This window comes from Leptosomus discolor, chromosome 4 (genome assembly GCF_034619465.1).
Source record: "Leptosomus discolor isolate bLepDis1 chromosome 4, bLepDis1.hap2, whole genome shotgun sequence".
Taxonomy (NCBI): domain Eukaryota; kingdom Metazoa; phylum Chordata; class Aves; order Leptosomiformes; family Leptosomidae; genus Leptosomus; species Leptosomus discolor.
In genome coordinates this window covers 45,089,681-45,103,424 of record NC_141394.1, presented here as the reverse complement: position 1 = coordinate 45,103,424, position 13,744 = coordinate 45,089,681, and the positions used below count along the sequence as shown (strand labels likewise).

At 46.3% G+C, this 13,744-nt stretch overlaps 1 protein-coding gene across 3 annotated transcripts in view; it reads left to right on the top strand.

Annotated features, from left to right (window-relative positions):
* TMEM131L (transmembrane 131 like) overlaps positions 1-1,792 on the top strand; it is an 83,634-nt gene extending 81,842 nt beyond the window's left edge. For all 3 annotated transcript variants that reach the window (XM_086464712.1, XM_086464711.1, XM_086464713.1), the window contains one exon: positions 1,380-1,792. In XM_086464712.1, coding sequence (XP_086320838.1) covers positions 1,380-1,658 — 279 coding nt within the window. In that variant the 3' untranslated portion in view covers positions 1,659-1,792. The remainder of the gene's footprint in view (positions 1-1,379) is intronic.
* Positions 1,793-13,744: the final 11,952 nt, after the last annotated feature.

Here is a 13,744-nt window from a genome sequence, read left to right as displayed (position 1 = left end):
CATGCTCTTTGTGAATCCTTTAAGTAGCCTGATGTATGTATTTGATGCTGGCATTGGTAGCCTGGGTTTTTCCCTGGCTGTTGGTCAAGGTTGTTACTGGTAGTTGTCTGAAATTTTAAGACAGATCCTTTTGCGTGAAAATTGACTAAAATCATCTTACATATGGAAAGACATTTTGGACTTAACACATAGTCTACTGAGACTTCTTCCTATCAAAATCAGCCTTTCCAGATGAAGGTAAAACACACAAAGTGCTGGCAGCAAAACCCAAAGAGATTTAGAAATTGTAGAGCTGAATGGACAGCTGCTCTCAGTGACTTTGACAGCTTTTTTTGCTAGGAAATCCACGTGATTTAAGCTGGATTTGTGCAGATTTCTAAATGCTGACTTTGACCCATTACGCTTCAGACTAGCCATGTTTATGTCATCCCATAGTGCACCTTCAGTTCAAGGTGGTCTTTAATTGTAACCACCTTCTCTTCTGCTCATATTTCAAAATCTTTTATCTTAGAATTTTATTATATACGGTAGGTTTATTTTGAATAAAACTAACCAAATAAAGCAAGAAATATTTCCAACTGCAAAAGTGAAAATTCTGCTGTGTTAAAAAGTGCCAAAATGGGTAGAAGACTGTTTCCTGAAATAAACGTGGCTTTATTTCATATTTTATTCAGGAATGCCAGAAAACACAGAAGGTAGAGATTGGAAAATACATTAGATAAGTCAGTTCATTTCCCTGGCGAGCTTTTCCCCACAATACTTTTCAGTGTTTCATTCAGTTTTAAAAGTCCCAAGACTTCCATGACCACCTCCGAGAGACTTCCTCACAGACTAACACATCTTGCCCTCCAGGAGGTTCTTTATAAGCTTTCGAAATTTTCTAACTAAATTCCCTAGCTCCCAATTATAGTCTCTTTTCCATACTGAATGTCCCTCTCTGCTCCCGGCATGCATAGTCTTTCAGTACTGACACATACTTCAACCTTTGTCTTGTCATTTCTTAGGCGTCCTTCTCTTTTAATTTTAACACTCAAAACATTCATGGTGCTCTTCACATGTCTTCTACTTCTCCCTTATTTTTCTTAACAGACTGACCAGAACTGAATATTGTATTCCTGCTACAGTAATAGCGATGCCATGCAGGGAGGAGCTCATATGGCTTCATTTAGCAAAGTGCCTTTGCGCACACACACTAATGCTGCTGTAATATTTTCAGCAGCCATATTGTTTTGTGAATTCGTGTGCAGTTTTCTACTTGTGAGTTTCCCAAGTTCTCTGCATAAATGCTGCTTCCTCCCATTTAGTACTACATTTCCATGTTTTCTTTGGCAAATGGTCCACTTTGCAGTTTCCCATGCTGGTTTTGTCTTGCCCTGCAGCCCTACCTCTCAAGCACCCGAAGCTTGTCTCCAATGTCTGGACTTTTTGGTTCCATCTGGGCACCTCAGAGTGATGTTTATGAAAGCTGCTGCCCCGTCAGTGCCACGACCCAGCACTCGACCCATGTGGAGAACCAGGCAGTTATGTGTAAGCAGGAATACTATCCGAGGTTTAACCCCTTCCGTGCCTACATGAACTTGGACATATGGACTACAGCAGCCAATCGAAATGCAAATTTCCCACTTTCGAGGGACCCGGGTTACTGTGGAAACGTGTGAAAGGAATTTGATTTAAAAATGTGAATAAAGATGCTTGCAATTTTGATTACTAGAGTAAGCTGGTTGTTGAATAGATTACAATGTTGGTGGATATTTTGGCACTTTTATATTGAAAATAAATTTTTTTTACTGAAGTCTGAGCATTCAGTGCATTTTAAAGAGCAAAGCATATTCAGGATGCTGTTATTGTCAGGTGAAGGCTATAAATTTAAAACTCAGTTTTTTTCAAGAATAAGAACAGTATTAGGCTCCTGCAAGCATCCATGAACCTGTACTGCACATGTTGCTTCTGAAGTTTACATTCTGTGGTATAAAGTAGGAGTGGTTTAGCATTTGGAGGTACAAACTTAGACCTGTAAGTAATCGCATCTTGTCACAGATGAGTGGAACACACCTCACTTGAAAGAGAGACTCAACAATATGCTTTACTGAGGTAAAGTAATAATTTGACAGAGTTCAGTGAATTAGATGGAATTCAACAAAGTTTAAAAGTGGTTTACCAAGGTTCAGTAAGTTTGGCAAAGTTCACCTTATTAATTACTGCATGGAAGAAACATAGAAAGGAAAATTGAATTAGAATCGAGTTAGAATGATTCACAGAGAGACTGGAGATGCAAAGGGTGAGGGAGACCCTCCTGTTGAGTCATGAAGCTCAGAGTGGACCCCCTTGCGTTCTAAACTCCTTGTGGAGCCTAGGTGCGGCTAGGACCAATCTTGGTCTCAGACTTAGACAATGTTTGTGTCTAATGTTTATATTAAACTTATGTCTAAAGTTTATAATAATTAATATTGAGTAGCTGCATGGATTAGTAGCGTTTCATTAGTACTAGTTCAGCATGCTGTCAGTCACCTACTGAGGATCTGTCACAAATTAAGGGTCTCTCTGCCTTGGGCAAGGAAGGATCTCTTAGTCTCGGGTAAGGGATCTCAAACCTTGAGAGTCATCCCTGCTCAAGGAGAGCGTCACCTGGCATGCAGTCCAGCTGCAATTCAGGGAGAGCTCAAATTGCGTTCACCCTGATGGTAATATTTATAGAGTGAAGTAGTTGGCTGCTAGTCAGTAGTATAGACAAGATAGGTGTCTTCATATTAGTTCTGGTATCTTGTTCTGTACTTTGGTTATCTTGCATTTTGGGGCTTTGAAACCACCTTTGAAAATATTTTTCCGAGGCAGCTTCGTTTACTTGTACATGAGCCAGGAGCTTTCCAGCTCGCAGTTTCACCACGGGGCATGCAGCCTGTTGCTCCTTAGTCAGCCTGAACCAAAGTACGACTAGGGGGTCAAGTGTCTCTGTCACACATCTGTACCAAACAGTAACACTGGGGACCTGCCTGCTGACGCAGATCACAGATTTTCCAAGTGGTGCCACTTCTACTGCTGACATAGTTACTTGTGGTGTAAACTTCTGGTAATAGAAAAAAGGCTGAATTGTGGCTTATTTATCTGGCTTCAAAATGCAAGCTGTCACTTGGACGATGTTATGCTTGTGCAGTGTGGGTGAGTGGGCGTTTCTTTCAGGAGCTTTTCTTGCAAGTGACTCCTGACATTTTATGTTTACATTTTTAGCCTTCATGTTGCAATAGCATTTTCAGTGCATTTAATTGCCCTTGTTTAAAATGCCAACGCTTGAACTGGAACAAATATTTCTTTGATAGCAGAGTTCACACCACTCTCTGAAACAGAACAGCATTGTGTTAGCTCGTGTTATGAGACTGAATCTTTGTAGTGGGGAAGGCAACCAGGGAAGTGCTACCACCCGGTTCAGGGCTGAATCTTTCCATCATGCAAGCTGTCTGCTGATTGTTCCTGTAGAGCCCTTTTTTCTGGAATGACAGAGTGTGTCTGGGCATCTTCACTCTTAGCTGGCAGAAAAAGAGGATGGCATCCCTTAGACTCAGAGATGTCCTTGACAAGGGGCCAAGTCTGGAGAAAGAGCGAGTGAATGGGGATCCATTAGCAGCCTTACTCAGCTGCTGGAAGGAGAGCCATAAAGATGGTGGAACCAAAGCCTGTGTGGTGGCTGCAGGTGTTAGGGCAAATGGCAGCGATCACAGGTTGCGGTGTGGGAGGTTCAGGTTGAATATGAGCAACTTCCCTCGGAGGGCAGTGCTGCAGGAGAATGGGTTCCCCCAAGGGGTGGACAGATCTCTCTGCTTGGGGGTGTTCATGACGTGGCTAAATGAAGCCACACATGACCTGCGGTGGTGGTGGCAGTCCTGCTCCTTGTGGGAGGCTGGGCTAGAGACCACCGAGTCGGGTCGCCATTTTGAGGATTCTCTGAACTTGAGAAAATTCCTTACTTTTTTGCTACTAATTGTTTTCCTCTTGCCCTTTGAACACAGACTGACTGGAAGACAAGAACTCTGACAACGAGATGTTGAGGCTTTCACATTTGTTTTTATTTGAAGGCAGAGCAGAAAAGGCACTGCAAAACAGCTGACAGCCTGCATGCAAGGCTACTCAACAGCCTGAGCTCCCAGACCTAAATTCTGGCCCTGCCACGCTCACCACATTGCTGAGCTATCGGACCAGCTCCTCTGGCTTGCTGGTTTCAGCCAGAAATGCCATCCCAGGTCTTGAAATGTTTCATCAGAAACAGTGCATTTCCACAAAAAAAGTTTGTTTCAGTAAATCAACAGTTCCTGCAAATAAAGCTTTGTTGAAAGATGCCCTGCCAGCTATGCTGTCATGAGTGTTTGAGTTAGCTTGGAAGGAGCTAGTGACTGGGTGGGATACTCAAAAGCTGCTACATTTACCCACTTTAACTGCTCATGCAGAAGGTGCTCCTAAGCCTTCCTTTGGTTTTGATGTCAGAAAAATGGGATCATCACTGAATGCTTTTCAAAACTGTGGTGTTTTAATGGCTTGATCAGGAGCCTAGTGCCTAGAGTCTTTGGCTGCTTTCCGTGATGCGTCGTGCTGGGCGGGAATCTGTTTCACTCTGGAGTTTAATCATAATTGCTTGTGATTCTGAAGGAAAGTTCACAGTTCATATGAACTTTGATACTCCTGAAATCAGTACTAAGCCATGAGCAATAGTCATAACCACTGACGTGCTTTCTTGTGCACCTCTTGCCAGCAGCAGGAGACTTCAGGAGGAATAGAGTGGGAGTGTGAACAAAATAAATATGGAGAAAAAAACACAAGTGATCATTTCATTTGAAATGCAATGAAGTTCTTTATTTCTTGGATAATGTTGCTTGTTGTATAGCATGTTCTTGGAATTTTGGGCACGCAAAGGCACAGGAGAGAAGAAAGGACGTCCGAAATTGCGCACAGTTAGCTTAACCAACCTATTCTGTTAGTTCTGTTAATTAAGGAGATAGGTATTTTCTATGCACTGAAGTGATGCCTTTCCTCAAGTACCAGCGTAAGGAGATGCTTTTCTTCTATCTGCAACAAACTGTAACAACAAAACTCCATGGAGTTCTGATGGCACCGAGTCCCTGTTGTAAGTAATGTGTATGTGCTAGACAAAAAAAATTACTGAAAAGGACAGAAAAAAAACCCTATGCAACAAACCAAGCAAAGACATTGGAGAGTTCAGGGAGAGCAAAAGAAGTTAGAAATGTTTGGAAAAAAGACCTCTGTGAAAAAGTTATTCAGAGTTGTTAAAGTGCCAACAAAAGACAAGGGAAATGAGCCACAAACAACTTGAGAAATATTGCTAAGAAAGAAACAATCATTCTCTTTAATCAAGCCAGAACAGATCAAGAAGTAATTCCCCCTAGAGCTGTGTAGTATTAGGCAAAGTATTCCATATAACTTTTCATAACAATAACAAAGGAATGTAACAAGCTTATTAAGGTTACCAGGAATAATTGCTGCCATCAGGAGACATCTGTAGCTTAATTAGCAATCCACTGAATGGTAGTGAATTTGGGCTCAGTTAAAAATAATTTCTCCTACAATAAAGGGGAAGATTAAATAATTCCCCTACAAATTTCTTTGTACCAAAACGATTATAATTCTAGTGGAGTGAAATTGGAGAGGTTGCTCTAAAGACATCTCATTGTCATGAGCAAAATTATTCCTAATTTCTTGCCTTGTGCCAGAAATTCCTTATAGCAGGATCGGGAGCTTCACTGATCTTTCTGAAACTGGTACCATTTTTTCTGAGAAAAAGTTCTCATTAACCCAAGAAATGCTTAAGGTTGCAAAGGGGAAAACAAAAATACCAATATGAAAGTGGAATACTTTGCACAGTTCACTAGTAAGGCTGATGGTTGAAGGCGGGGGGGGGGGGGGCGGGGAAACATGAACAGTTCCAAGCATTCAGTGTTGATTTCTGTCACAGTGCAAACAGGACATCCAGTGTTTTCCAAAGAGACCTGGGAGAAGTGACAGCCATCTCTGCTGCCTGCTCCCAGTGGGTTTGTGACTTCTTACATGTGCATTGGGAACTGGGGGTACCAAGTTATTGCTGTCCTTGGACAGCACACACAGGACATCTTGGCCAAGCCTGCCTGGTTTGTCCGGAATTTCCATCCTGGCAGCTAGGCAATATTCTTGGCATGTTCTGTGAGTGTTTATAGGTACTATGAGAGTCAACATTTGGACAAAGCCAGCATCTCCTGCAGGGTGTTCAGGTGCCATAGCCTCACCAGGCTGCAGCAGGCCCCTCACCGCATTAAGCTGGAGACAAGACAGGAAGAGGAGCGTCCAATGCAGCTTCTTGGTAGTAGAGGGCAATGCTCTGCTGGGACCTTGTTTCTTGGTAAGTGGGACTGCTACAGGGCTGAGCTTGCTTCTGCAGGGAGGGGTTTGGACTGCCCAGCAGCCTGGCTGCCACGGTGTGGCCTGGGAGCCAGGTTCGAGCTGATTGGGAGCAACAGACTGGCCAGACCAAGCTGCAAATACAGCGTGTGGGGTTCAAAGCACGTGGGGGGACAGTACAGTACAGGCCCCCGAAAGGCAGGCCCATATGGGGAGCACGGTTGTTGCTTGCTCTTGCGGCTTTGTTATGAGCATGGTGGCAATTGGTGGGTCAGTCCTACAGCTTCTGCAGCTGGATCTGGGTGTGTAGGACCATTCCAGCTGCTGGAGGGCAACAACCAGCAAACAGCTTGCAGTTGCACTTGCAGAAATGAGTCTGAAAGCTCTGAAGGCAGCTGAGAGATCCGATTGCCAGAGGGCAAATAAACTCAGTAAAGAGAATGTTAACTATGTTAATCCCCTGAAGAGGCCGGAAGGGGAGGAAGCAGGGGAGGTGCTCACCACCTGCACTGGGGCTGGCAGTGCCTTCTGTTCCAGCACCCAACTTCTCTCTACCTCGGGAGAAGCCCCTGGAAGCCGCGGCCTCAGCAGCACCACAGGTTCCTGCAGAGCTGGCACCACTGTCCCGCCAGGTGAGCTCTTGGCCAGTCTTTACAGTGGTAGGTTGGGCGTTGCTTTCCAGCAGTTGCTTTCTTCCCTTCCAGCCTCAGGGAACACCCATTTATTTTTCTTAGCCATCGAGTCACCTCCATCTTCTTTTGCCCTCTCCATGTACTTGCTTTGCTTTCAATTTGAGGAAAAGGTGCACAGCTGCACCTCCCTGCCACTATGGGCAAGTTTTAGTTGTATCTTTGATTCCTCTGCCCCATCTCGTTGTTCAGTGTTCCTGTCCACTTCTGGGGGGAAAATGGCTTGCAGCAGGGCTTATCCCATCCCCTTCTGCAGCACCCTTGGGTGGGCTGAGGGTCACTGTCCCTCCAGGACCGCTGTGCTGGCATGGCCCTCCTCTGTCCCAGCAGCAACACAACACTCACCTTGCCTTTCTGGTAGGCAGGAGGCTGGTGGAATTAGGTGTCCCAGCCAGAGAAGGAGATCCCTAGCGTTGGTTGGAGCAGTTGCCCAGTCCTGCACTGGTGGAGGCTCTGCTGAGCAAGGCCCAGCAATGCTCCCTGTCTCCGTGAGCTGGAGGACATGGAGGAGTGGGAGGCAGCGAGTGAGCTGTGCTCTGCCACATTGTGGGCGAGTGACAAGAGAGGGGCAAGGATTTATTGTCCCGGCCCTGCAAGGTGGTGTTGCAGCTGAGGTCCTGCGAGCTTGCACCTGCCTCTGCAGCTCGTTACTAATGCACGGACACAGGCGCTCCCCTGCTGCTGAACGCTGAATATCACTGCTCCTCCCTCCATCTCTGGAGTGGGTTTCCCTGCAAAAGCTGTCTGTCTGTGCCTGCCTGGCAAAAATACCTCCTTTGCCACTGTGGGTTGCACACTATGCGGCTCGCCTTTTCCATGACCTCTGCTGTATTTCATTTCTTGCTGCTTTCTTCAACAACAGCAGCAGCATGAACTCTCAAACCTTTTCTAGCTTTGGGGTTGCTCTGAAGGGCGGCTGTTCCTGGTTATACATGGAAGCTGCTCCCTGGGCTGTTTGAGACTTCTGCAGCCTTGCTTGGGAGTGATGGTGATTTGGTATTTCCATGCAGCCCCAAACACCTCTCTGGAGCTTTTTGTTGTTTGGAGGCTGTGGGCAACCTGTGCAAGCAGGACCATGCTGGCCTGGAATGAGAGGCCTCCCCAGCATACAAACCGGTGCCAGATGAGCTGCTCTAGCTGGTGTGGACAAGCTTCTCATCCAGCATAAACTGGTTATTTAATCATTGTCAGCTAAACTATCAGCAGCCAGGCTTGGCTCACAGCTGAGTGCGTATGTATACATCTCTTGGAACGAGCACGTCCCCTCCGTAAGTGACCAAAAAGCCTCCGTCCTCTTCGGTAAACCCAACTCCTGCACAGTGATTCAAGAAGGTGGTGGTCCATACCCTGACCATCCCCACCATGCTCTGGGGTACGGCTGCCGTAGCCGTGGGGTGACAGGCTCTGCCAGACCTCGTTTCTCCAACCGCGCTGGCAAAACGCTCGGTTTGCTGGGAGCCATTTGTTTGGTTTTAATTTTGACTGAATGTACAGTTTGTGAAGGGAAGCTAATGCTTTCGCACGTCTTTGTTAGCCCAGATGTGGAGGAAGCCTGTGCACTTGACGCACTCCGGCTCCCAGGGACGGCGACGTGCAAGGCGGGTTGCCTTTGCCGGGCTAGGGGTCAGAGGGTGCTGTGGTGTGCGGCTGTCTTGAAACTAGAAATAACCTCCTTCTCACGCAATGTTCAGGTGCTGCAGCAAAATGCTTGGCCATCAACACCCTACAAGAACCTGCTGCGATTGCTGGTTCTGATTTAGGGAGAGAAATGTTTCACTTCATTTGCTCGACGTGGCCTTGTTAGATGAAAGGTGTTCTGCAGTGTGGTGTAGGAAATGCCGAAGAGTGCAAACCAGATGCTGTGGCTGATAAGGAAACCGTGCAGAAATGGCAGAAAACTCCATAACCTTCTCACCACTTTCCTCAGACCTGTGAGACAGCGGTGCAGCCGTGGAAGCTTATCGCTTTCTTCTTGGCGGTGCTCAAGTGAGAAGGGTGGCATCTCGGTGGTGTTCCTCCAGCCACTTGCGTGCAGGGTGGTTCACCCTTCCTCCAGCCCAGGTCGTGATGGTGCATGCACCTCCCGGACAGGGCACTCATGGGGGAATGGAAAATGACCTCGTTGCTGCCCTGTTTCCAGAGCAGTGTGGGAAGCCTGCGCTCCCCCTCAGCTCCACTCATGCTTTTCAGCCACACAACCCACAGTTTGTGGTGTAAATAGTTTCTGGAGCTCAGCAGAGGTTTCATATCGATTCATTCTTTCCATAGCTGTCTGCAGGTCGATCAGTCTCTCTGCAGACAGCTAGCAGTTGTTAACCAGAGGAGATGCCAGCCCTGCTTCTGTTGATGAAAGCCTCTGCTTAATCACAGCTTGTGTTCCTCCTTTGGTTATTGGCTTTTAATTAGGCAGCAACCACCCCTTCCCGTTGGCTAAGGACATCAGGCACGTGCTGTGCATGCCTTCGGGCTCCCACTGTTAGTACTGCGATCAGATCATGCACTCACCAAATAACTTTGAGTACTGAGTTTCAGTTTTTCCCGTCTGTCTGTCTTTGGTGTGTAATATTTTTGCCAGGGCTGCAAGAAATCAGACCGTGGGTATCTTCTGCTTCATCAAGGCCCAGCTGTACAATTTTCCCACACTGTTGCTCTGGTGAACGCAGATGATGCTGAGCCATTTTCTCCTGGCACTTTGCTATCGCTTTCACCGCTGCTGCAATACAGCAAGTGCAGTTGGTCTCCCTCTCTTCTGGCTTGCAGGGTTTGCTCATGCTTTCGGTTGCAGCCTTGAACGTTGCAGTTCTGCGTGGCCTGGCCTGAGCTATCCGTGACTTACGGGTTGGGATGCTCCTGATCACAAGCAGAAACCTGGGACACAAATTAAAGACCTCACAGGGATGCAGGGGGTGGACAGCCTGCAGGGGCTCAGCTCACGGTGACGCAAGCTTTTCCTGTCTGTAAGTATTTCTGCCTTCTGAGTAAGGTTTATCGGCAAGATTATGAGTTCCCCTTGCAATAGCTGAATTTCATGGCCCAGGTCAATACCCTACAGCAATGTGCAACTTTTGGAAGTCCTCAACTCGCAATGTCATTTAGGAGAGATATCTTTTTGCCTTTTATAGATGCCCTGCACATTCAATGGTTGATGAAGGTTTGTTTGTTTTTTTTCTAAGAAAGGAAGCTTGAAGGTTTTTCAATAATTTATCAGTTTAAGGACTAAAACTTATCACATGATTTGTTGAGGACCGAATAATGGCTCATAGAAATGCTTCAAAACCCTTGAGTGAGATATAAATAATGTTAACTCTTATTTATTCATTTCCTTAGTGAAATGGAAGCCTGTGAGCATCCTCCAGAAGTAAGCTGCAGGTTTGGGTTTGCTTGCAAGAACCTCATATGCCATTTGCCCTAATAGAGAAATGTGAAGTCTAACCAAGACAGTATTCTTTTTTCTCAAGAGCTGACTTGAGGGATGAGTGAAAGGCTCCTAGAGGGAGTTCCTTCTGTCCTTCTCCTTGCTTCCTCTTGTCTGAGTGGTCCTTTGTCAGCTGACCATCCCCATCCGCAGACCTGTCAAGCAGGAGCTCAGTTGTCTTGGCCAAAGCATCACTGATATTTCGTATAGAGAGAGCTTGTCAGAGAAGTCTTCAAGAGACTGCGTATTGAATTCTATAAATATAAACAGGAAACAGATGGCACCAGTTTTGAAAGTTAAGTGGTTTTTAACTAGTCCAGTAACTAATGTTCTCATATACCTACAAAAATATTACAGTTTTATCTTTGCAAAGATCAAAAGAACAACTTTGAAGCATTTGCCAGGCGCACGCAGCCATGCATTTTAATAGATGACAGACCAAATGTTTTCTTACAGTAATGGGACTGAGTTGCTGATTTCAAATTCTCCCATGTATTCCTGCAGTGAATAAAGCCTAATGACAGCTCTGGTTTGTTTTTTGTTTTGGTTTGGTTTTTTTAATCACTACTACTGCGGACTGCAGGTATTAAGAGAAGTCTGCAAGTCTGGGGTCTGAGAGAGAGCCCAGTGAGGAAGCATTTCATGAGAGAAAGAAGTAGGAAGCCCAGGTCTCCTCGAGGGGCTGTGTATGTCAGCATCCACCCCTGTTTAGATCAGTCTGCTTAGTCATGGGTATCTGTTTTAATTTCCAGAAAGATATGGGGAGAAGTAAGACCATAGCATGTCTGACTTAGATTGGTACAAGCTGGCTTTGTTCTGCAACATAGTCTCTGCAGACAGGAACTACAGCGCTGCCTAGGAGCAAGCACAAATGTTGTGTGCCAGCTACTGCTGCAGACTCAGAAAACTCTTTTCTAGTTGCACAGTTTATTCTGAGGGAAGAAGAGGCTTTTTCTCCCAAACTGGAATAAACCTTTTGGAGCCCAGACTTTTTTAGAGTTACAGTTGAGCTAAAGCTTGCTCTTATGCGAGATGTGCCTTTTATTAGTTTGTCTGCAAAACAGCTGCTTCTGCCTTCCACAAACACTGAACACTTGTTTAAAGTCTGTCTCCTGTGCCTCTCTCCTCTGCTCTGTAAGCCAAATCTCGTGCTATCAGAGGGGATTGCTGCTGCATGTGCCATGGCTCTTAGCTCTTTTTATCTTACTGAACCTTGGCTTCCCAGGAAACAGGCTCCTGTTTTGTTTGCCTGGTTTGTTTGTTACGTGCATGTTTGTTTGTTTTTAAGGAGTCTAGCCTTTTACTTAGCTTGATTGAAAAGCATATTTTGGCAGTGGAGATGGAAATATAGAGTACAGTTAAGAAACCTCCAGATCTGGTAACGGTACCCTTCCTCTGCATTCTCCATCAAAACAGCCTGGAGTTGAGTTTCCAGAAGGCCTGTGTAAGAAGCTGGAGGATTGTGCAAAAGAATCTGTGGCAGGGATTTTTTTCCTCTAATTCCATCATATCCGTCAGACCTTAATGCATCTCCTACAATAAATAGAGAAGGGAAGAAGGTCAGCTTTCTTTTGGTAGGTAGATCATCAGCAAGTCACATTTAGTGACATTTGTAATGCTTTAAGAATTAGATAACAATCTTACCTCACTGACAACCACGAGCCTGGGGCAAAATTTGGGATCTTGCTGCCCCTTTAGACATGTAAGTGCTTAGCATTTAGTTTTCAGCTCTCCCATATTCAGCTGGTGCCTCATATCTGGAGGCTCCAGGGTTTAGATACCACAGTCCCTGTTGGGCCTCTGGCTCTGCTTCTGAGGAGGTCTGAGTGCAACTGGTGCCAACCATCCTAGCCCGTGTCCTGTGGTTAAGCTCTTGCTTGTATCTTCTCTGCCCACCTTTTCTGCAAGGCTCAATCCAGTTCCTAATCACCTGGCTCCTTCAGAAAACATGACCAGAAGAGGAGAAATCAGCACCTCCTTTTCTTCTGTATCTCAGTTGTAGGAGCCTTTACAGAGGTTTAGAGAGCCCTCGAGTTCCAAAAGAATCCCTTGTGCCACAGTACTGGAGCATTTATGGGGTATGTGCCCTGAATTTCTGTATGTATCCTGCTCGTTGTAGGAAAAGGAGCAATTATGACAGCTTGTGTTGGTGATTTTCCCCCACCACAGCCTCTCAGATGTAAGATTACATCTTTCCAGGGCCAGGCAAAGCCAGTGCCTCCGTGTGCAGGAGCAGTCTTGTCCTGCTGCCTGCCAAATGTGCAGGCCAGATTAAATGTATGTGCTTGCAGCGATCCAGCTCTCAGCTGCTTCACCACCGGTGGGGATGCGGAGCTGGGATATCTCGTCTCAATCTGTCCCATCTTCTGGCTTTCTGCCCTGGAGGAGGGGGAATGGAGCAAGGAGGGGTGGATGCAAGCCCCCCTCCAAACAGACAGCCCTGCAGCGCCTCAGCACCTTCACTATCCGATTTCCTCTTTAAAATGCAGTAGGGGTCCATCTAATTAGAGAGTAAATACACTGTTAAAGGCACAGCTTTATCTACAAAGTTGTTCTCTTTCATGAAAAAAGTTAAGGAAAAGCAAAGGTTGGAGAGGCAGGAAAACCCCTGGCTGAACTCTGGAACAGGAAGCGCAAAACTTCAAGGACAGAAGAGGACAGAGAAGAAGGCAGCGTGGTGAGCTTCTCATCTTCCCATGCCTCGAGGGCGGCTGGGGTGAGGCCCTTGCTCAGCCTTCGATTTCCAAAGGCCTGTGCAGGCAGGCATGGCGGTGGTTGTACAAGGCAGGCAGCACCAAGGCTGGCAGCACCCTGCCCGCCCCCCAGCAAGCCCCCCCATCCCAGCTGCCTCCCATGATGGGGCAGTCCTTCACCCCCGACATGCCCCCGGGAGGTTTTGCTCCTATTGGGACAGCAGGCTCTGGCCTGAGCAAGGCTGATTCTTGGGAAGGCAAAGGTCGATCTATTAGTAATCGCCATTTCTTTTTTTTTTTTTTTCCCAGGTATTTCCTGGTTTCAGTGTCGTGCAATGTTTACCAAAGAGAACCAGCCAAAGTAAACCACTCGAATGAAAAATTGCAAATGAAAAAGAGCTGGTCCCTTGAACTTGAGTGCTTTGGTCATTTCAGATTAGGTGCTTTCTTGCCGTTCTCCTACAGATCGGCTTTTAAGGAGACAAACCTCTCTCGCGCTGAGACGAACCTGCCCCCATATGCAGCCACTGGCAGAAAGCTTAGGCGGGTCTGGAAAGACTCTCTAGCAAGGG